The following is a 23,979-nucleotide window of genomic DNA, read 5'->3' on the forward strand; positions in this document are numbered from 1 at the left end:
ATAACTCTAGACACAGTCTATGAACTTAGAAAGCTATATTCTTAGAGTGCATGTTTTCTCTCTAACCCTACACCTGTGATGCCACAGCCCCTAGACACTTCCTGTCTGTGACGACAATTCCCTGCCTTGGTCCCTACAGGAGGTGCATGTATCAAGCAGACCCCTGGGGTTTTGGTACACCTCCCTCCAACACATCTCTCACTGTGGGCTCCCTCAGTGCACAGAAATAAACTGCAGAGTCCTCCAGCTGTGCAGCTGAGATGGCAAGATTGATGGACTTGTTTGCCTTCTAGAAATTCATTGAATAGCGACCTTCTGTGGCACTTTGCTGATAAGAGTCCTGATGAATAAGGAAAATCATCGCCCCACTACTGGGCTGCTTGTACCAGAATAGGCTATAACTGACAGAACTGGTGTCGTATCTGCAGTTCAGGATCACAGCCTCCTTCTCCTGCACTAACATTTGCCGATTGGGCTTGAGTTACCTTCTGGGCAATACTGGATCCTGAAGGAAAAAAGATAGAATCAGAGGTTTAGGATAAGTGGTGTGGGACAAAGAAATCCTACTTTACACCCAGCTATCCCTCCTTCCCAGGGTATCCCCAAGACACTGCCTGTAACTTTGGTCCTTAGGTCATAGAGGAGGCACATTCCCACTGAGGCCATCCCTACCTAGCCACATTGAAGCCATGACCACCTTCAGAAGTCTGAGGAACAACATGTTTCAGTTCTCCCACTAGACGGAAAATATCTTATTCTTATTTTCAGGGCTCTACACTGTGAGGCGAGCTTGACAGAGTGAGGAAAGAATTGCTAGATATGTGCTGCTTTTGCCCCAGAACAGGAAACAGGGGTTTCCTGGTGTAACAAGTTGGTGTGGGTCACATCAAACTTCTCTATGCACTGACTGGTAGCCTCACCCAACCCAAACTTCCTTTTGCATTAACCAACTCTTAAGCTGATAACAATTACATCTGAAAATAAACATGGGTACAATTTTATATTGAATGGAAGATTGATGGTTTGACCAACTGCTATGTTCAGAGTTTGCACCTGTGGTAGAACCGGGTAGGTGACACTTATTTTAAAATACTACATGTAGTGGATTGTGGAAACAATATGCAACGTAATAATCATGTATCCTCACACCTTAGTATACTGTTCTTTCACCTAAGATAGAAATAAATCGACCAGCCCTGGTCTAATGATTAAGATTCAGCGCTCTCACAGCGGTGGCCTGGGTTGGTTTCCCAGTCAGGGAATCACACCCCACATTAGTTGGTTGTCATTCTGTAGTGGCTGTGTGTTGCTGTGGTGCTGAAAGTTATGCCAGCGGGGTCACCCATGGTGGGCAAGTTTCAGTGGAGCTTCCAAACTAAGACTAAGAAGAAGGACGTGGCCATGCACTTCCAAAATGATTGGCCATGAGAACCCAATGAATAGCAGCAGATCATTATCTGATATAGCACCAGAAGGTGAGAGGATGTATCAAAAAGACCAGGCATGGTTCCACTCTGATGTACACAGGGTCACTAGGAGTTGGAATTGACTCAATGGCACTAAGAACAACAGCAACAAAAAATCACTTTATGATAAGAAGGCAAAGCCGTTTGTAATAATCACTGCAGCATTTTCAACCTACATATTGATATAGCAATATACCTCCTCACTATCAATGTCTGTCCAGTTACATATCTTGGGTCCAAATAGGAGGAAAAAAAAACTAATCTCTCTTATTGTAGACTAGAATGAGGCCCTCAGACATTGAGTCCTGTCATAAAGCTCTCCTTCTCTTCTTTATTTAGTTTTCCGTAGAACAGCTGATCAAACAGCTGATCAAACAGTGATCAAAAGATCACTGATTGTAATAAACTTTTCTTTGTGTAGGAATATAAAAGGAAGGCCATGCCCTAGGGATATTACTCAACAACATAGCAAACAACAAATACCCATTGCATATCACACCTATCTCTCTATACAGTAGTCAAAGTTATCCTCCTTGTCTCAAAATAATTGTAGCCTCAACTAAATGAGTTGAAGCATCTTCAGATCTTGTACTGGGTCACCAATAAATCTGATGATACCGCATAGAGTACCAATTGTTCAACCATCTAAGGATGACCAACAGTTTTCTACCAATTGGTTGATTATTTAGGAAATATTGTTAATTTCTTCTCATATTAGTCAACTGTGTTACACTTCTCAATTAGAGGAATCTCACGATTGTACTTATGTCTTTCAAGAAGTGTCCATGTCCAAAACAGATCTTTTGGACACTCTCATACCAAATTCTGCATTAATAAGTTTTTTTAATAATATTATCTAAACAATTGAAAACAGACAATACTACGCTGGTTAAGCAAGAACTACTCGAGATTCCTTTATAAAATCCAATCTTTTAGCAGAAACAGAATTAATTCAAGTGGTGGAACTTGTGGATCTCTCTTGAGCATGTCAATTTACAAGAAATTAGACTCAGTGTTAGTCAATATGTTTTTAACGTAGTTCACAGCTTCCAAATACTATGGAGACGATGAAGTTTCTTAACTGTCTAACATTTTCTTAACCTTCTCAGATATTTCATGTATCCCTATTAAAAATGGACACCATATATATGAATTATTTGATGTGTTCATACTACTCAAAGAAATTTGTGTCATAAAGACAAAGTCTAACAGTATGAAAAACACTATAGAAGCTAGAGGAAAAATACTTGATCAGATCATCATGCTAAACATGACTTTCTGAATAAAGTCCTTATGCACCTCTTCTTTGAGAACATAAAGACAAATCCATGGAAGAGTTCAGTAATTCCATCTTAGATGAAGAAAATTTGGCCCCCAATTTTGTAAAGATATGCTAGGAATTATTGATTTGTTTGATCCATGATGATAGATATATCAAAGCCAGGACAGCTGTCTGGTGGAGCCAAAGGTTCTCCAATGAACATTTACTAAAATCCTCCAGACACAACCATCACAGTAGGGACATATTGGCTGCAACATTAAACAAACACTGGTGGGGAAACTTTCCTCGTACACCAGAGAATGGGACAAGTTCAAGCCTTTCTTGAAACCAACAAAATCCCAGAAAAACTGTAAAGGTGGGATATGAACTGGAATACCATCCCAAGGAAACATTTGAGTATCTCCAAAAGGATCTTACACAATTGCATTCGCTCCAAGGGTTATGAGTATGTACTGGTAATAGTGTTTTATTTTCTAGATGGGTTGAAGTACACTCCTGTCAGAAAACCAAAGCACTCACAAGAGTTAAAAATCAACATGATTTTGTGTTTACTACCTGTGCCGTTTCTATTTATCTCTATATAGGGGAGCAAATTTCTCTGGGACAGTTATGAATAGTTTTTCCCTCATTCAGAAACTTCACTTTTCTTATCATATATCTATCCTCTGAAAAAGTAGAAAGAATAAATGGAGTATTAAAACTGATATTAGTTACTGTAGCAGACACCTTTGAACTCATATGGCCTAATGCATTGTTAATCTTAGCTCTCGTGGCCCTGCATTCTTCCCCTCACAAAATCTTGTGTTGTCTCACTATGAACTGATCACTGATAGGCCTATGTTACTCAGAATGTCCCATACCATACATATTCCAATCTTTAATAAACTGAGCTAGATAAATAAACCCATGATACTCAATCTTCTCATCAACAGCCAGAGGTTGATTTCCTAGCCTTTCATTTAATCAGCCTTTATATGACTTTACGCTCGGTGACTTGGTACTCTCAAAACACCCCAGAGAGGGGCCGGCCCGGTGGCGCAAGCGGTTAAGTGCGCACGCTCCGCTGCGGCGGCCCGGGGTTCGCTGGTTCGGATCCCGGGCGCGCACCGACGCACTGCTTGGTAAGCCATGCTGTGGCGGCGTCCCATATAAAGTGGAGGAAGATGGGCACCGATGTTAGCCCAGGGCCGTCTTCCTCAGCAAAAAAAAAAAAGAGGAGGATTGGCGGATGTTAGCTCAGGGCTGATCTCCTCACCAAAAAAAAAAAAAAAAAAAACCCCAGAGAAAGACTGCCATCGAGCTTGTGGAAATTAAGTTACTTGGAGCAATATATTTATTACCAGTTCAGCAGATAAAATACAAGAAATTGGCCCTTGGTTACATGTTTGCCAACTAATATAATATCATGCATCCTTAATTGACAGAAATAGAATAGTTATTTATATTAGAGATCTTAAACTGAGGTTCTCCAGAGAATGGTCAGAAGCAGACAGTCCACAGAATGTGAGTTCTGACCCAAGATCCTTGAAACCAACATATAATGCCATAAAGTAGATGGCTCCATCCAAGACCATTAGAAGAGAATTCTCCTAGATGTTTGGAACCTAGATGATTGTCATACTTTCCTTTGCATTCTTTGTTTTTCATCCTTTTGAAGGTATTATCTCACTAATGTTAGAATGTTATATATTTCTGATTTACTCTACTTTGTTCTCTTACTAATGAAATACCTGGCTAAGATATTGGCTTTACTTGAAACAATAACCACACTAATGCTATAGTTCAGCTCTACAAACCCATTGTTAGTTCAACAAAGTGAAGAATTGTTGGATATGTTATGTAAGATCAACTCCCAGAAAAGCAAAATAATAACTATACACAAATTAGAGTGGCTAGAGTGAATTTACATCAACAAAATTTGTCTTAAAATGTTAGAAAAATTTAGAATACATATACCAAAGTATATACGAATGTATAGCTAGACTTATATAAAGAACATGTCTCAACCTGATTATATGAATTGGTCTAACACTCCCCTGAACCTGTCCATTATCGATTGCCATAGCGTTTGTTTTGGAGAACTGTAAATCAAATCTTCAAAGGAATTCAAACACTTGAAATGATGAGTTTTCCTATAAAATAACTTAAAAGTTCAAAACATCAGGTGTAGAAAAAACTGAAAGTGATGACAGAATTGGGGGTCATGCATGTGCCCAGTGGTATTGCTTCCTCTCACCAAGATGCAGACTTCTCAAAAGGGTTTTTTATTGTATGGTTCCATTAATTTAACATTCTTCAAAAGATAAAAATATAAAAGGACAAATCAAAGTTTCAAGGAGTTAGGGGTGCAAGTGGGTATAATTACAATATGATAGCATGAGGGAGTTTTAGAGATCAATGAAACTCTTTCATATCATGGTTCGGTGATGATTATTTGAATCTATACTATATATTAAAATTCAGAATTCACAGATATAACTGTGTACATATAATCAATTTTCCTATGTGACTTTTTTAAATAAAAATTTAAAACACTGGGAAAATAAAATAAAGTAATTGATGTGGTTTCTATTTTCATGGCTAGATTCTGCCTAATATGTATGTTATTTTCTCAAATTGGAAAAGAAAAGCACCAGCCGTGCCAAATGTGATAGGCAAAATAATGGGTAAAGAAAACAAAATCAGGTGCTAATCCCTGGAATCTATGAGTGTTACCTTACATGGAAAAAAAAGAAAACTTTGAAGATATGGTTAAGTTAAGGATCTTGAGATGGATAGATAATCCTGGATTATAGGGACCTAAACACAATTACGTGTTTACTTTTAAGACACTGAGACGGACTTTCAGCTACGAGAGAAGCCAAGGAGACCATGGAGGCAAAAATTGGAGTGATGTGGCCACAAGCCAAGAAATGCCAGCATCCAACCAGAGCTGGAGGAGGCAAAGAACAGATTCTCCCCTAGAGCCTCTGGAGTGGGTGCAGCCCTGCTGACAACTTGAAGTCAGCCCAGTGAATATAATTTCAGCTTCTGGTCTCCAGAACTATGAGAGAAAAAAATTCTGTTGTTTTAAGCCACCAAGCTTGTGGTAAATTGTCCAGAGGTGGTAGAAACAGATACACATACCATGGTGAAGGTTGAAAGCTTGAATGTGTCTAGATCTGAGACAACTATGTACTGAATCTGTGCACTCTGGCTAGACAACTTTTTTCTTCCATTGTATAAATTCTCACCTCAGTCTGATAAAGCAGGTGAGCCAATAGTAATTTCACCCTCTTTCTTCTAACCTGGATATAAGAAGAATAAAATAATAAAAATGTGAGTCATTTTTCCTTCTCACTCCATTGTCAGTCTTGAAGGAAATGGACAATCAAGACTCAACTTGCTTCTACCGGACAGGAGCTAGTGGCTTTAGTGAGGAAAATAACCACAGGTGATTGAAGGGCTGGGGTACAATACTGACCTTTCTTCTTCAGATGTTTTAAATGTAACTTAATCTCATGACTCTTCCTGCAAGAACAAACCAGTTAACTAATAACTAACAATCATAACTCAGCCAAGAGGTATCATCTCACCACACCAATTGCCAGTTACAGCCATCCTGAGGAAGACTATGAGGGATCTCGAGAATAGCCTACCCTTGACCAGGAGTGGAACAACGAGGGAATTAATTTTCAGGCAAATTTTTTGTCTCTCTTCATTTACCTACAACACTAAAAGAATTAACTTTTCTTAAAGAAACAGTAATGTATAATTTAGTCAAAACATAAAATGAGGTAAGGAAATTTGTAACACGCTGTCTCTAAAATAAACATTAATCCAAATGCCTTCTGCAATCCACTAATATCAGGTGAATTATAAATGTATAAAATAATTTTCCTATATATCTCAGGAAGAAAGATTTCATCATAAATGTAATAAAAAAATGAAATGTATAGCAAAAATTTAATTATCTTAAAACAGAGATTTATGAAGACAGATGTAAATAAATGGAAAGAAATACTATGTTCTTCAATAGTCAAATATACACTTTCAGTTTATTCTTGACAAACCAACTTATAAATTTAATTGAATCACAAAGCTTAAATTAAAATTTCAGAGCCGGCCCAATGGCACAACAGTTAAGTTTACATGTTCCTCCTTGGTGGCCCAGGGTTCACCCATTCAGATTCTGGGCATGGACCTACTCACCACACATCAAGCCATACTGAGGCGGCATCTCACATAGAAGAGCTACAACTCTACAACTATGATAAACAACTATGTACTGGGGCTTTGGAGAGAAAATAAAGAAAAAAAAAAAGAGGAAGATGGGCAACAGATGTTAGTGTAGAGCCAATTTTCCTCAAAAAAAAAAGAATTAAAAAAAAAGCTTAAATTAAAATTTTGTATATGTAGTAGATTATCAAGTGTGTGCTAGGTAGCAGTGATTAAAAGACACAACTGTCCTTTCTAAATTCTATGACAGTAAATATGAACATACAGTAACAAAATTTTGAAAAAGAAGATGAGTTTTCTGAGTCTAATCCTAAACTCACATTCTTGAATAAATCACTTCCTATTTTAATTTCTCTCAAACACACAAACACTATATATGCCACTGTGCTCTAAAGGAAAATCTAAGTCACATTTGCTGAACTAGAAACTGGTCAGAGCACAAATTTTATCACAAAAATATAGAGAGGAAGAAAATCAAAATATAATTGTGACATGAAAATCTCTCAAAGACCTATTAAAAGCCAGTGTTAGGGAAGAAGGTGATGAAATTGGGAATGCTCAGTTCAAGATATAATATTAAGTGGGAAATTCAGAATCCCAATTATACTAGAATTTATCAAGAGAATGCACCAAATACTAGCAATAAATCATCTGGGTGCAGATTATCAACTTCACAGTCATATTTGATATATTTAGCATGTAAAGTTTTATAGTGAGAAAAAAATACATGCGAGAGTGACGTCAGCATCATGGTGGAGTGAGCTTTCCCATAAACTCTTCCCCCGATAAGATACAACAAAAGTAACAGTCACAGATCAACAATGGACTCCTAGACAGTGAAAAGGAAGATTGGAAAGATTCACACTGCTACACATCTGAGAGTGGACCATGCTGGGGCCCCAGGAGGAAGTGGGAGAGGTAAAGGGAACTCCTCTCCCTCCCCAACAGATCAGTGATCCCGGTCGTGAGGCTCCCAGAGAGGGGGGAGGGGCGGCCCTCTGTGGGGAAACCGTAGCTCTTCCGGCTCCTCAGCCAGTGGAAACTCCCACACAGAGGATTCAGGACTGCTACAGCGGTACCATCAACATCTGTGTACCCAAGGAGAGCGGATAACAAGGGGCGAGCGAGAAGCCCCCCATGCCAGGGATCCAGTGGTCAAAAGAGAGAGCCCCACCCTCATACCGGACACTGCAGCTCAGCCGACCAGACCAGACCAAGTGGCTGGCGGATTGCAACGTGCAGCCCGGGCAGAGTGCAGGGGTCTCAGATTACACAGCCCTTAACCCCCACACAGTGGCGGTGGGTGGAAATTGTAACCAGATATTTCCAGGATAAGGAAAAACAAAGTGAATAAAGGAACTACAAGGCAAAGGTACATGAAATCACCAGACCAGAAGGAAAATGACAAGTACCCAGTAACCAACCCTGAAGACACAGAAATCCATAACCTAAATGACAGAGATTTCAAAATAGCTATCATAAAAAAAACTCAACGAAATATGAGACAACACAAACAGTTCAATAAGATTAGGAATTTCTTCACAAAAGAGATTGAAATCATAAAGAAAAACCAATCAGTACTGATGAAGATGAAGAACACAAAGGAGGAGATAAAGGAGAATCTGGAATCTTTAAAAAACAGAGCAGACATTATGGAGGAAATAATTAGCATTGTAGAGGATAGAAATACGGATATGCTCCAGATGGAAGAGGAGAGAGAACTAAGACTAAAAAGAAATGAAGAAAGTCTTCAAGAAATATATGACTCTATTAGGAAATGTAACATAAGAATTATAGGTATTCGAGAGGGAAAGAGGAACAGAGAGCCTATTCAAGGAGATAATAGCTGAGAACTTCCCAAATCTGGAGAAAGAGCAGGAAATACCAGTAAGTGAAGCCAATAGGTCACCTAAATATGTCAACAGGTAAAGGCCCACTCCATGACATATAGTGGTAAGGATGGCTAAAGTCAATGACAAAGAAGCAATATTAAGGGCAGCTAGACAAAAACAAAAAATAACATACAAAGGAACTCCCATCAGGCTCTCAGTGGATTTCTCAACAGAAACTTTACATGCTAGGAGAGACTGGAATGATATATTCAAAATGCTGAAAGACAAAAACTTTCAGCCAAGAATACTCTATCCAGCAAAAATATCCTTCAAATATGATGGAGAAATAGTAACTTACCCAAATAAACAAAAGCTAAGGGAGTTCATGGCCACGAGACCCCCACTACAAGAAATACTCAAGAAGGCCCTCAGGCCTGAAAAAAAGAAGAGAAAAGGAATACAAAGCTTGGAGCAAGGAGGAAAATAGGTAGACAAAATCAGAAAAATAGTATATCTTTACGGGAATAGGTTAGCAACCACTTAAATACCAAAATCAAAGATCAAAGGAAGGAATTCACCAAAAGCAAATATAACCTCATCACTGTAAACACACACCCACAACACAACATAGAATAAGCTATAACAAGAAGGACTTAGAAGGAGAAGAGGAAAGTGATTGAATTGACTTAGTATAAGGAAATAAGAGGCCATCAGATAACAGACTATCTCATACACAAGACTTTTTATAAAAATCTCAAGGCAACCACTAAACAAATAATCAAAACAAAATCACATATGATAAACAAAGAGAAAACTTTGTTTTCTCTTTGAATGCCAAACTGAATTGGCATTCCAAAACAAATGGGACAGGAAACAAAGGAAATGCAAAAGAACTGTAAAATAAGTGACAAAACAGCAACATTAAGCCCTCATATATCAATAATTACCCTAAATGTAAATGGATTGAACTCTCCAATCAAAAGATACAGAGTGGCAGGATGGATTAAAAAGCAAGACCCAACAATATGCTGCCTCCAGGAAACACATCTCAGCTCTAAAGTCAAGCACAGGCTCAGAGTGAAACGATAGAAGACAATACTCCAAGCTCATGGCAAACAAAAGAAAGCAGGTGTTGCCATACTCATATCAGACAAAGTAGCCTTCAAGATAAAACAGGTTAAGAGAGACAAAGAAGGGAAATATATAATGATAAAAGGGACACTCCACCAAGAAGACATATCAATTATAAATATATATGCACCCAACATAGGAGCACCAAAGTACATAAAGCAACTATTAACAAACATAAAAGGAGATATTAACAGCAACACAATAATATAGGGGATCTTAATACCTGACTTATATCAATGGATAAATCATCCAGACAAAAAGTCAATAAAGAAACAGTGGACTTAAATGAAAAACTGGACAAGATGTCCCTAGTAGACATATACAGAGCACTCCACCCAAAAATAGCCAACTACACATTCTTCTCAAGTGCACATGGAACATTCTCAAGGATAGACCATATGTTGGGAAACAAAGCAAGCCTCAATAAGTTTAAGAAGATTGAAATCATAACAAGCATCTTTTCAGATCATAATGCCATGAAACTGGAAATCAACCATGAAAAAAAAAAAACTTGGAAAGTGACAAAAATGTGGAGATTAAACAACATGCTACTGAACAACTAATGGATCATTGATGAAATTAAAGGAGAAATCAAAAAAATATCTGGAAGCAAATGAAAATGAAAATATGCCATACCAAATCATATGGGATGCAGCAAAAGCAGTCCTGAGAGGAATACACATAGCGATACAAGCCCACTTTAACAAACGAGAAAAAGCCCAAATAAGCAACTTTAAATTACACCTAACAGAACTAGAAAAAGAAGAACAAAGCCCAAAGTCAGCAGAAGGAGAGAAATAATAAAAATCAGAGCAGAAATAAATGAAATTGAGACCAAAAAAACAGTAGAAAGGATTAATGAAACAGAGTTTGTTCTTTGAGAAGATAAACAAAATGGACAAACCATTAGCCAGACTCACCAAGAAAAAAGAAATAAGGCTCAAGTAAATAAAATTAGAAATGAAAGAGGAGAAATTACAATGGATACCATGGAAATACAAAGGATTATAAGAGAATACTATGAGAAATTATATGCCAACAAATTAGACAATCTAGAAGAAATGGATAAATTCTTAGACTCATACAACCTCCCAAAACTGAACCAAAAAGAGTGGAGAATCTGAATAGACCAATCACAAGTAAAGAGATTGAAATAGTAATCAAAGACCTCCCAAAAATTAAAAGTCCAGGACCAGATGGCTTCTCCCGTGAATTTTACCAAACATTCAAAGAAGATTTAATACCCATCCTTTTCAAACTATTCCAAAAAATAGAGGAAGATGGAACACTTCCTGACTCATTCTACGAAGCCAACATCACTCTGATACCAAAGCCAGACAAAGAATACAAAGAAGGAAAATTACAGGCCAATATCGCTGATGAACATAGATGCAAAAATCCTCTACAAATTATTGGCAAACCAAATACAGCATTACATTAAAAAGATCATACACCATGATCAAGTGGGATTTATATCAGGGATGCAGGGATGGTTCAACATCCTGCAAATCAATCAACATGATATACCACATCAACAAAACAAAGAATAAAAACCACATGGTCATCTCAACAGATGCAAAGAAGGCACTTGACAAGATCCAACATCCATGTATGATAAAAAAACTCTCAACAAAATGCGTATAGAAGGAAAGTACCTCAACATAATAAAGGCTATTTGTGGCAAACCCACAGCCAACATCATACTCAATGGGGAAAGACTGAAAGCCATTCCACTGAGAACAGGAATGAGGCAGGGCTGCCCACTCTCACCACTCTTATTCAACATAGTACTGGAGATTTTGACCAGAGCAATTAGGAAAGAAAAAAGAATAAAAGGAATCTAAATAGGCAATGAAGAATTGAAACTCTCACTCTTCGCAGAAGACATGATTTTATATATAGAAAACCCTAAAGAATCCATTGGAAAACTATTAGAAATAATCAACAACTACAGCAAAGTCGCAGGGTACAAAATCAGTCTACAAAAATCAGTCGCATTTCTGTATGCTAATAAAGAACTAACAGAAAAAGAGCTCAAAAAGATAATACCATTTACAATTGCATCAAAAAGAATAAAATACCTAGGAATAAATCTTACCAAGGAGGTGAAAGACCTATACAATGAGAACTACAAGACATTACTGAAAGAAATTGATGATGACATAAAGAAATGGAAAGACATCCCATGCACATGGATTGGAAGAATAAACATAGTTAAAATGTCTATATTACCCAAAGCAATCTACAGATTCAATGCAATCATATTCAGAATCCCAATGACATTCTTCAAGGAAATAGAAAAAGGAATACTAAAATTCATATGGGGCAACAAAAGACCCCGAATAACTAAAGCAATCCTAAGAAAAAAGAACAAAGCAGGAGGTGTGACAATCCCTGACTTCAAAACTTACTACAAAGCAACAGTAATCAAAACAGCATGGTACTGGTACAAAAACAGACACACAGATCAATGGAACAGAATTGAAAGCCCAGAAATAAAACCACACATATACAGACAGCTAATTTTTGACAAAGAAGCTAAGAACATACAATGGAGACAGGAAATTCTCTTCAATAAATGGTGTTGGGATAACTGGAGAGCCACATGCAAAAGAATGAAAGTGGACCATCTGCAACATTCACAAAAATTAACTCAAAATCGATCAAAGACCTGAAGGCGAGACCTGAAACTAGAAAACTCATAGAAGAAAATATAGGCAATACAGTATTTGACATTGGTCATAAAGGAATATTTTCAGATGACATGCCTACCCAGACTAGGGAAAATAAAGAAAAATAGGCAAGTGGGACTTCATCAGATTAAAGAGCTTCTACAAGACAAATGAATCCAGAATCAAGATGAACAGACAACCCACCAGCTGGGAGAAAATATTTGCAAGACATATATCTGACAGAGAGTTAATCTCCGTAATATATAAAGAACTCACACAAAGAAACAACAAAGAAACAAACAACCCAATCAAAAAATGGACAGAGGAAATGAACAGACACTTCTCCAAAGAAGATATACAGATGCCCAATAGGCACATGAAAAGATGCTCAACATCACTAATCATCAGGGAAATGCAAATCAAAACAACACTAAGATATCACCTCACACCCGTTAGAATAGCTATAATCACCAAGACAAAAAACAAGTGTTGGAGAGGATGTGGAGAAACAGGAACCCTCATACGCAGCTGGTGGGAATGCAAACTTGTGCAGCCTCTATGGAAAATGGTATGGAGATTCCTCAAAGAATTAAAAATAGAAATACTCTATGATCCAGCTATCCCACTACAGGGAATCTATCTAATGAATCTGAAATCAGCAATCCAAAGAGGCTTATGCACCCCTATGTTCATTGCAGCATTATTCACTATAGCCAAGAAGTGGAAGCAACCTAAGTGTCCCTTGACTGGTGATTGTCTCAAGAAAATGTGGTATATATATACAATGGAATGCTACTCGGCCATAAAAAAAGACAAAATTGTCCCATTTACAACAACATGGATGGGCCTGGACAGTATTATATTAAGTGAAATAAGCCAGAAAGAGAAAGACAAACACTCTATGATCTCAGTCATATGTGGAATATAAACCAACACATGGACAGAGAAAACTGTATTGTGGTTACCAGGGGTAATGGGGGTAGCAGGTGGGCACAAGGGGTGAAGGGAGACGTATATATGGTGAGGGACAAACAAAAATGTACAACCCAAAATTTCACAATGTTATAAACTATTAAAACATCAATAAAAAATACATGCAATTTTGGAAAGACGAGAGTTAAACGTCTTTAATTAACAAGAGTTACTTCATCCATAATAGGAATGTGATATTGTTACTAAGGATTTATTAATATGAGAAGAGTCTGAATAGTAAATGTAAAGTCATCTTCAAAGCCCAAATTCAAAATAAAACATCATTAACTCCCTTCAGGAATCCATTAGGCAACAGTCATCCAACAAAATGTTCTAACTCTTTCTGGGTCATCTTGAACCTAATCTTATTATTATATGCTTTCGATGTCTAATACATTAGTATCCACTTGCAGACAAACAATATGACAAATGCTACAATTGAAGGTCGGTCCTAAAGGAAAGGGGGCTGCCCCAGTCACAGGTGTGAGTACAGGTTGCAGGTGCCTGGGAAGCAATGTGTTCACTGCACAGAAGTAGACAGCTGAGTTTCCAGTTTGAGTGGCTGTGATGTTCAGAGAGAGTTGTTTGGCCATCTTATTCAATAAACCAGTGAGTCTTTGGTCTTCTTTTTTGCCCATATTTGGACAAATGTCTATAATGAGCTGGGGGCCTTTTCCCCATTCTTGCTTATACCGAGCGAAGTAAGACAAGACACTGTCTGAATAAGTACAGTTGATAACACAGCTGTGTCCCTTCTGGACACTCAGTGTAGAAGGATGCTGCTCCACATTCTCTCCTTAGCTAACCCCTATGCAGAAAGGAAAATTCAGATGAAGGAGAGGTTTGACAGGTCATCATACCCCAGAATTTACTTTTCCTTTTCTATGGTAACTAGAGGAAACCTGAATAAAGCCAGTTTCCTTCCTGGACTTCTAAAGAATATCTTCTAATATACTCTGTTTCCCCAAATCCCTAAACTCATAGTCCAGCTGCAGCCACAAGAACATGAATAAAGCTTGAATGGATGTCTTCATTGTTCCTTCCAATTAGGATCAATCATACACTTGTAATCTCCAGCCAGCAGAAGTACTTCTATTATTAGATTGTCCCTTCTTTTCTCTATTGTCACAGTGGTTTCTCACTTCTCTACACAGCCAATAACAGAAAGACTCAGCTTCTGCCATAAGCCTGTTCATTCAGAATCCACTAAAACAAACACTACATATTCTGCATCAGCAGAGGTACACTACCATCTTGTGGTCACATCTCTAATTACTGAATTCATTGAATAAATAGTCTTCCCTTACCCTGTGCCTATGAGAGACTCAAACTCATAAAGGCAGCAATAGATCAAACAAATTAGGTCTTATATCAGAGATTAAATGCACAGTAAGAATTTAGAGATCAAGATTTACATCTCTGCACACTACTAAGTCATTGTTAATAAATTAGAAAGAGGAAGATGATGTTGCTATTTATTCAACAATAGGCCTGGTATACATGTTTGAAATCAGGAAAGCACCATGATTCACTCTCTTAAACAAAGAAAATATACAACCTTCCCTTTCAGCCAAATCTACCATCATCATTTGTCTGTTATAGAGAAAAACTCTTTCTAAAAGCAACGTGTAAGCCAAAGATCAGAGTAAAAGAGAGAAGAACATGTAATATTTCAAGTACCAATTATCTCAGACTCTGCTTCTCTAAGTTGACCTTGCTATTCCCAGGGAACTGACAGTACCAACAGTCATAAGGCGGAAACTTCCTTCAGTAAAGACAATTATGATAAGAGATAAAGGATCAACTCTCAATGATAAGGGAGCGGGGGGAAAAATTCCATGAGTTAGGAAACAGTTTGACCAGTAGAATGGATTGATTTGCAATGAGAAATCTGACATGCTTTAAGAAATCTATTCCTACTGCTATGTGGATTATATACTGCAAAGTATTGAGAGAAAGAGTAGAAACTCTGAGAAAACATCAGGCTGCAGATTCAAAAATATAACCATATGTATGTTTATTCTACAAGTGCTCTTATTTTCTGATATAAAAATGGATGGCATATGCTAAATGCAATGACTGATTCATATCCTTAGTGGAAGTTCCTCAAAAGTATAAGCCAGTTTTCCTGGCATGGATTTCTGCTGTCTTGGCTATTGCTTGCTCAACTTCAGTACTCTTATCATTTTTCTCTGAAACTTCACTATAATGTTCTTTCCTTAAGGCATCGATAAAGATCTTCAGTCCTGTAAATTTCCAGAATTATCTCCCTCTTTCAAATACCCTGTCTCATCTACTTTAATAACTTGGTATTTTCCAATTTCCTCTCTAAGAAAAAAATCTAGGTAAGCCTAAATATTGCCTGTGTTTGCTAGGGGAATAGTACAAATAGGTAATTGATCCTAACGAACTCATCATGAGAAGTGAGCCCTGAGAAATGAAGAAAGATCCCTTTCTCATCAAGATTTGATGAGAAATCAAATATCATTTCCAGAAGTGGAAATCCCTTTCCTGTGATTTGTACTCACTGATCCTCTGGAGTTATGGAGAATATATATAATCCTTCATCTACGTTTCACGTCCTTAAAGATTTAAGAACATCTCTGATGAAGAATCACAAATCAACGTATAAATTTGTATGTAACTATAAAATGTGTAGTTTTACAGCATCAACTTCCGTCTTCTAATATCTTCCTCTATTCTCTCATCCATCTTCAGTAGGATAGAATTCCCAAATCCTACATTAGGCCAATTTCCCTCTTCTTAAACGTCAATATTTGCCCTTTTCAGTAATGTACCCAGAAGTGAATGTTATAGATTGAATATGCTCTGTTCAGCATATTGTTCCATATGTTACTTGTAACACAGTTAGCCATCCCCGGGGCAAGTTGGACCACAACTTTCCCAGACCCCAACTACAGAAACCTGAGTGGCTGGGCTTGCATTAGATGGTTTCACTTTGCTCAGCGGTATGGTCCTGCAGGAAGGAAGCAGGGGAAAGAATTCTAAAGAGGAAGTGAGGAAATCCAGTTTCTTTCCACTCACAGCTCACTTACTGTCCAATTGTTTCATAGTGTCATCTAGGATTTAGTTTCTGTCTTTGTAAAATGAAGTTGGACTAAAGTATTTCTAGGGGCACTTCTAGCTCTAAAATTCTTTTATACTGTTTAAGGAAGCAAATATTTATTGAGGACTGGTTTGTGCAATGTGGACTGGTGTGAGACTGGGGAGAAATTGCCCACATTATGGAAGTCCAAGACCATTTTCACATCCACGTGCAATCTAGTAGGTCTGAGGTGTGGCTTAATCTTTCAGTTGGGAGGCTGTGATGTGTAGGGTACTATAGAGTTCCTTAGAATTCATTGAGGAGTTTAATCTTCCATTCTACTTCATTCCTTAAGTCATGAAAAACAGACTGATGCGGCTGCCCCCAGAATTCTGTCGGAACCACTGCATATAGGTCACAGTGGTAGAAAAACTGCATCTCAGAGTAGAGCTGGTTCCCTCCTGGAGGCTCAGGGCTGAAGGACTCTGCTCAACATTCACCCCTCGCACCCCTGTTTGGAAAGAGAAAAACATACACAAATGATGTCACTGAGGAGTCATTGATTCAGTTTGTAAATCTGTAAAATATCCCAAGAAACACCATGAGGATGTAGGACCCTCTAGGAGCTCTGTGTCAGCTCTCCCTTCCCTTCCTCCCACTGTCAGCTGTGGAACATGCCCCAGTCCCCTGTCTGGGAGTTCTCCACCTCATAGCAAACCTAGACCCACAGAAGCCCCAGCAGAGCTCCCCAGTGTCTCTTCATGATTCTTTGCCCAGTTGCTGTGGTGTCTTCACCCCTGCACTGCAGGGTGTCAAATCTTGGGTCCAGGCAAATTTTGTTCTTGCAGTCAATATGTTCCAAGAGAATCACTGAGCACCAATCGCATCTGAGCTCTGTCATTCACTTAATAGGAAACTCCACCCACAGTGTCCTGGTGAGACTGCTCTTTGACTGATGTCTCCAAAATTGTGGATTAAACAGTACAGGAAGGTAAGGGAAATATTTCTAATATATGAAGTTATAAAGTACTTTTTTCTTAAAAGACTTTATGTAAGAGAAGTTTATGAGTTACTGTGTGAGGAAGAGGGGATCATACTTTTGAAAAGAACTGGTGTCTCAGTTTGGTTAAGTAGAGCCTTGAAGAATCATGAAACCTTTAAGCAGAGCCTAGGAAGAGTGACCCCATTTCCAAAATTGCAAGTTTTACGTAGAATTAAGAATCTAGTTATATGAAAATTCTTATAAATGAAAACAATATGATAGCATGCATTGTGTATTGAAGAATAAAATATATTTTCTTGAAATAAGGTGAGTTCTAGAAACACAAGACATACAGTCATCATCTGCATAGAAAATGATTCCAAAGAGTCCAGTTGGTGAAAAATAAGATACGTGTATAATGTCCACTCTGGCTTCATTTCCACCTCTCCCCTCTCCAATGTCCAGACAAACATTGGCTACACATTGCTAATCAAGTTAAATATTGTCCTTTGCCTTCTCCTTCTATTCATGTTTCTTGTTTTTTTACTTTATATTTTATTCTTTTCTCCTTGTTATTCTTGTTCCTTCTACTCTCAGGGGAGGTATATGAAAGATACCTCAGGTATTGGAATAATTTCTAGGTCCATGGATTTCCGAAACTTTAGTCATAAAGTTCAAAAATTGAAAACAGGTAATGCAGATGTTTTCTGTTGAGCTTCCATGCTCACAATGCCCAGTTATATTTCTATCCCCACACATCTGCTCAGAGAATCATCCTGCAGTGGATTTATAGACTTATGGGCTCCAGCTTTCTGAGCTTTGGATAGAATGGCAGAACTGAAAATGTGAAATGAACTTTACACAAATACTACTCATCGTCTCCCCACCTTTGCTGTCTATAATTTGACTGACTCACATGGTCTCTGGTCTCCTATCTTATGTTCAATGCTCTAGGACCGTCAGAAAAGTCTTTCTTGTAAAACCTAGAGTGCCCCCTAGTGGACTGACACCGTTAACAAAAACCACTTAAGACCAACTGACGCAGCAGCCACACAACCAGCAGCAACATTCAGTCTATGTTTCCTGATGAAGGAATTGCAGATTGTCAGAAAACAAAATACCTGATTAGATTGAATGGGGATTAAAAACGAACCAATTTCTACTTTATAATGTTATTAGATGGCAATTAATATCTTAAAATAATTTGGCAATTCTCATGTTGTGCTATTTGATTTCTTTTACTTAGTTCAACATAAATCCCTAAACATTTGCTGATGTTTTACCACAAATGAGATAATTTACTAGGTTTTAAGAATATATAAAAGGAATGAGGCAGTAGTTTACAGAGACAAAAATATACATCACTACAATAGAGTCAAAGAGTAGGGCCCTAAGAGAAGTGAGAACTAAAAGCTGTATGATCCCAGAGGAGGGAGAAATACTTATGCTTGGGGGGGTTGGACAAAAATCTTTTGAAGAAGTCATTTTCTCCTTTCCCTCTTTTTCAATGAGAAGAATAGAGGAGAATATGGATAAACCTTTATGATAGCTTTTATGACTTTTTATTAATTTTAACATTAGAAGGAATTCATGAATATATGAATTACTAAACTAATAAAACTTTATGTATAGACTAAAATCCCCTTTGACTACTACTCCCAATTTGATCTTTTCATCACACATCAACTTGGAGTTGATGAGTCCAGGTGTTTTACTGTAGATTCGCATACATGCACCAAATATACGAATCAACAGAAAATATATAGCATTTTATTTATAGGTTTTCATTTAATACAAAATAATACATATTTTGCATACCTTTCTGTAACTTGCTTTATAAAATTGATACTCAAACTTGTATTCTACATTATGGATATACTGTTATTCATACAGCCGTTCCTTACTGATGAACACTTAAGATGATGATTTTTTTGGTTGTTTGTGTATGAAATACAGCACTGCAGTAAACCTTTTTGAGTATTCCTCTTTATTCACACATGCAAGTTTCTCTCGGGGCAGAGACTAGGAAGAAGTAAAGGGACGAACCATAAGCTGATATGTGAAAATCACTCTAGACAAAGGGAAGATCAGGGACAAAGGCTCTGAGGAAGACCGCAGTGAATTCATGTTCTGATTATTGTTTTTTTAAATCATTTTCCTTGATGTGCAGTGGAATTGTAGTTTATCAACTCATTTGATAAATTTTATTTGAAACTATCATCTCGACATATAACTGGTGTTTAGTCTTCTCCAACCAGCCACTGAGGTAATCTTAAAGATAGTAAATCAGCAAGCGAAAAAGTACACGCAAGGAGAAGGAGTGCTATATACAAGAGGAAATGTTAGATAACATTGGGCACAGAAAAATATATGGTCAAGTATATATATGAACTTTAAGGATATTTGTCATAGGAATCAAAATACATTTTACCATTTTTAAATCAGCATGGAGAAAAAGGAAAACTTTATCAACGCAATAGAAGACAGGCTAGAAAAGAAAAGAAAGAAAACAAGAGTATATGGAGCAAAACCAAAAACTTAGAAATGAGTCCAAATAGTGACGATGAAGAGCTAGAAGTGATCAGAGAGAAATAATTGATGTAGATAAAAACAAATATATATAGTGTATGCTAACTTGTGTTTCCAGGAGGATAAAAGATTGAAATAAAATCAAATTTATAGTAGAAAAAATGAGTCCACATATATCAGTAATCAAAACATATATAAAGAGATAATTTTCAATTGAATCAAAATTAAAAATCTTGCTACAAACTGCTTATGAGACAAACCTAAAAGAAAATAACCAAGAAAACTGAGCACACACGGTGGGATTCTTCCCGCTGCCCCTTTGTGCAAAGGCTGAAGCCCCCTCCCTCACCCACTAACCCACCACGCCCACCAAAGAGATACCCCAAAGGAAGGTCAATTCTGCTGAAGGGGCAGTAAAGGAGGAGTCTCAGAGACACCAAGTTAGTGAACCAGATTAACTTCTGCAAAAGTGAGATCTAATTAAAAAAAAGAAGAAAAAGGCAGAAAAGTTTTAAAAAGTTAATATTCAGACAGAAAAGAGAATGAGAAAAAGGGAAAATTGAAGAGATCAAATACCAAGAAGAAACTAAGATTTATTTACAGAAAAGGATAAACTTAAAATTGAGGACATCCCATAATCTGATATAGTAGAGAATAAAGTTGCCAAGTGTGAATGACTTTTATGAATGACTTCTAAATGCGTATTTCAAGGTCTTCTAAAAATACATTAAGAGGAGGTGGGAAACCTCTTCATCAAAATTATATGTAATCATTTTGTGCACCAGAAATTAGGGGAAATTTTAATCAAGGGAGACCTCAACTGTGTTGTTTGTAAACTTCACATTTACTTACTTAGGAGGCTGTTATTCCTAGGTTGACCCCCAGTACCTCAGAATGTGACTGTATTTGGAGACAGGGCCGTTAAAGAGGTATTAAGGTAAAATTAGGTCATTTGGGTAGGTCCTAATCCAGTATGACTGATGTCTTTACAGAAAGAGGAAATTTGGACACAGACATGTAGGGCATAGACAAAAGACCATGTGCAGACACAGTGAGAAGTTGGCCATCTACAAGCCAAGGAGACAGACCTCAAAGAAACCAACTCTGCCAACACCTTAATCTTGTACTTAGAGTCCAGAGTCTGAGAAAAAAAAAATTCTGTTGTTTCAGCCACCCAGTCTATGGTATGGCAGCCCTAGAAAACTAATGCCCAGGTCGATTTTAATATCCTACTGTATGAAACATGTCACAAAATGCAATTGGAAGTCATAACTAGACATATGACATATTTTAAACATTTTAAAAATCTATCTTTTATACTCATATTTTAGTGCATTTGTTTACTAACTAGAAGTTTCCTTGTCTTAGATATCCCCATAAGAATTGTATATGGAGGTCTACTTATCCTGATGACTCTGTTAACGTGCTATAAAGATTGGAAATGTATACAAAATGTGTTGTTTATTTCATATTAAATAATAAAATAGTAGATATTTTCTTCATAAGTTATCAAATAAGCTTTCCAATATTTTAATATTCTTTTATGGCAAAGTGTCTCTAAATCTTAAACTTAAAAATTTCTGGAATAACTAACTAGAAAGGATTATAATTATGCAGCTTATAGATCGTCAGAACTTGCCCCAAAAATTATCTACAAAGTTTTATAGTAACTGTATATCACTTACAAAGTAAGAATGAATATTTCAAAGTGCTAAGATATGTAATTTATATTAAAACCTTTTCCACACAGACAATACCGTATCACGTATGTGTGCCATTTAAATTAAGCTTCAATTCTAAGGCGAGTGAATTGTACTACTCAAGAAAGTAAATTCCAGGGAAGGTCAGCCTGCATTGTAATAGAAGGCCGCAACAGAGGAAACTACAATTCAGCTATCCACATATTGATCGATACCTGAAACTTTTCTAAACAGCATAGGAAATATCAGATGTTGGGTTTTTACTGGAAAAAATTAGTGGCGTGTTAACTAACATAATGAATGTTAGACATGGGTCTTTAAAGAAAAGTATATAAGATATGTGCTTTGCCTAAAATATATTAGAGACACACCTTGCTCTTGCACGAACAGGATAATAAGGATCTAGGGCAGCTGTACCTTGCTCGTTTATGCAGGATACCAAAGATTAATCCCTAAATCTGCTGTGTCTAGGCAGTGGTGGATACAGCTGAATGGATTAAGAAACCGTGATATACTCAGGTAATAGGATACTCACTAATAAGAAATAATAAACAACTGACACACGGGAGAACTTGGGTGAATCCTGTTGAATGAAAGAAACTAGGCACAAAAGAGTACCCGTCACATGATTCCATTGATTTGAAATTCTAAAACAGTTAAAATACATCTATGGTAATAGCAATAAGAATAGCCATTGTCTTCAGGAGGTGGTTGGCTGGAAAGGGACACATGAAATCTGCTCAGATGATGAAAGTATTCTGCCTTCAGATTGTTTTAAAGTTCTGTTTGCCTTCCCATCCCATTTTATAGACATAAAAATGTCAGAAATAAGGATGTATTAAGGGAGTTACAGACAAGAAAGATGACTTGGAATTACAGTCTTCAGACACATTCTCATTATTGAATGAATGTTAATTCGTGTTTTAAGTTAAAATAAAATATCTTTAAAAATTGATTACAATTTTCCTTTGTGGTATAACGAATTTTTGTGTCAAATATGCACAAAATGTAAAAAATCAAAATTATGTAATTGATATAATAGCTCATATAATATTTCCAAATTACTCAATATATTTTTATCATAGGAAGTTTATCATAATTATATAATAATCATATAAATAAATAAAACAGTAAATAAATGGCTTCTGAAAAATGACAAAGGATTATTGTAAACTTAATTAGGTGGTAAATACAACTGCAGCTACTGTTTCACATGTGGTTTCATTGGTGGAGTAAATCAACAAATTCCTTGATATTTGATTTGGGTATTGATATGGAAAATCATTTTTCCCTCTATATACGTGTTAGCAGAGACTACCTGAAGCATGTTTTTTCATCTGGAAGGGCCAGCAATATACCTTCATTGTTTCTCCTCAGGGATGTATCAACTCTCCAACCCTGTTCTATTCTATTCCACGGGGAATTGATTGCCTCTCCATTCTGCAAGACATCACATGGATCCACTACCTTGATGGACCAGAGGAACATGAAATAACTACTTTAGACATCTTGGTATGACTCATTTATGCCAGAGGGTGGGAAATAAATCCCTCTAAAATTTAGGGGTTTATTCCTTCAGTGAACTTTCTTGGGTTTCCATGGTCTGGAACAAGTTGAGATATGTCTTCCAAAGTGAAGGTCAAGTTGCTATATCTGGTCCCTACTACGATTAAGATAGAGTAACACTATGGGGCTGGCTCAGTGGCATAGTGGTTAAGTTCAGTGCACTCTGCTTCAGTGGCCTGGGGTTCATGTGTTTGGATCCTGGGCAGAGACCTACACCACTCATCAGCCATGCTGTGGCGGTGACCCACATACAATATAGAGGATTGGCACAGATGTTAGATCAAGGCCAATATTCCTCACCAAAAAAAGAAAACAAAAGAAAGAAAGAAAGAAAAGAAAGAGTCACATTACCTCATATGCCTCACTGGATTTTGGAGGCAACAGATGCTTTATTTGAGTGTGTTATTATAGCCTAGGCCTATTTACTGAGTAATCTAAAAGGTTTCCAATTTTGATCAGGGCCTGAAAAAGTGAGGGTTCTACAGCAGGTCCAGGCTGCTATGCAAGCTTCCCTTCACTTTGGTCATATGACACAGCCAATTAAATGGTGTTTAACGTGTCTAATGAGCCTTTGGCAGGCCTC

At 37.2% G+C, this 23,979-nt stretch overlaps 1 gene segment (V, D, J or C); it reads right to left on the minus strand.

Annotated features, from left to right (window-relative positions):
• Positions 1–395: 395 nt before the first annotated feature.
• LOC131405474 (T cell receptor delta variable 1-like) overlaps positions 396–23,979 on the minus strand; it is a 34,336-nt gene continuing 10,752 nt past the window's right edge. The window contains 1 exon segment of the V gene segment in view: positions 396–505. Within this exon segment, the coding sequence occupies positions 396–505 (110 nt within the window).

The sequence above is a fragment of the Diceros bicornis genome, chromosome 5 (genome assembly GCF_020826845.1).
Source record: "Diceros bicornis minor isolate mBicDic1 chromosome 5, mDicBic1.mat.cur, whole genome shotgun sequence".
NCBI classification, from domain to species: Eukaryota; Metazoa; Chordata; class Mammalia; order Perissodactyla; family Rhinocerotidae; genus Diceros; species Diceros bicornis.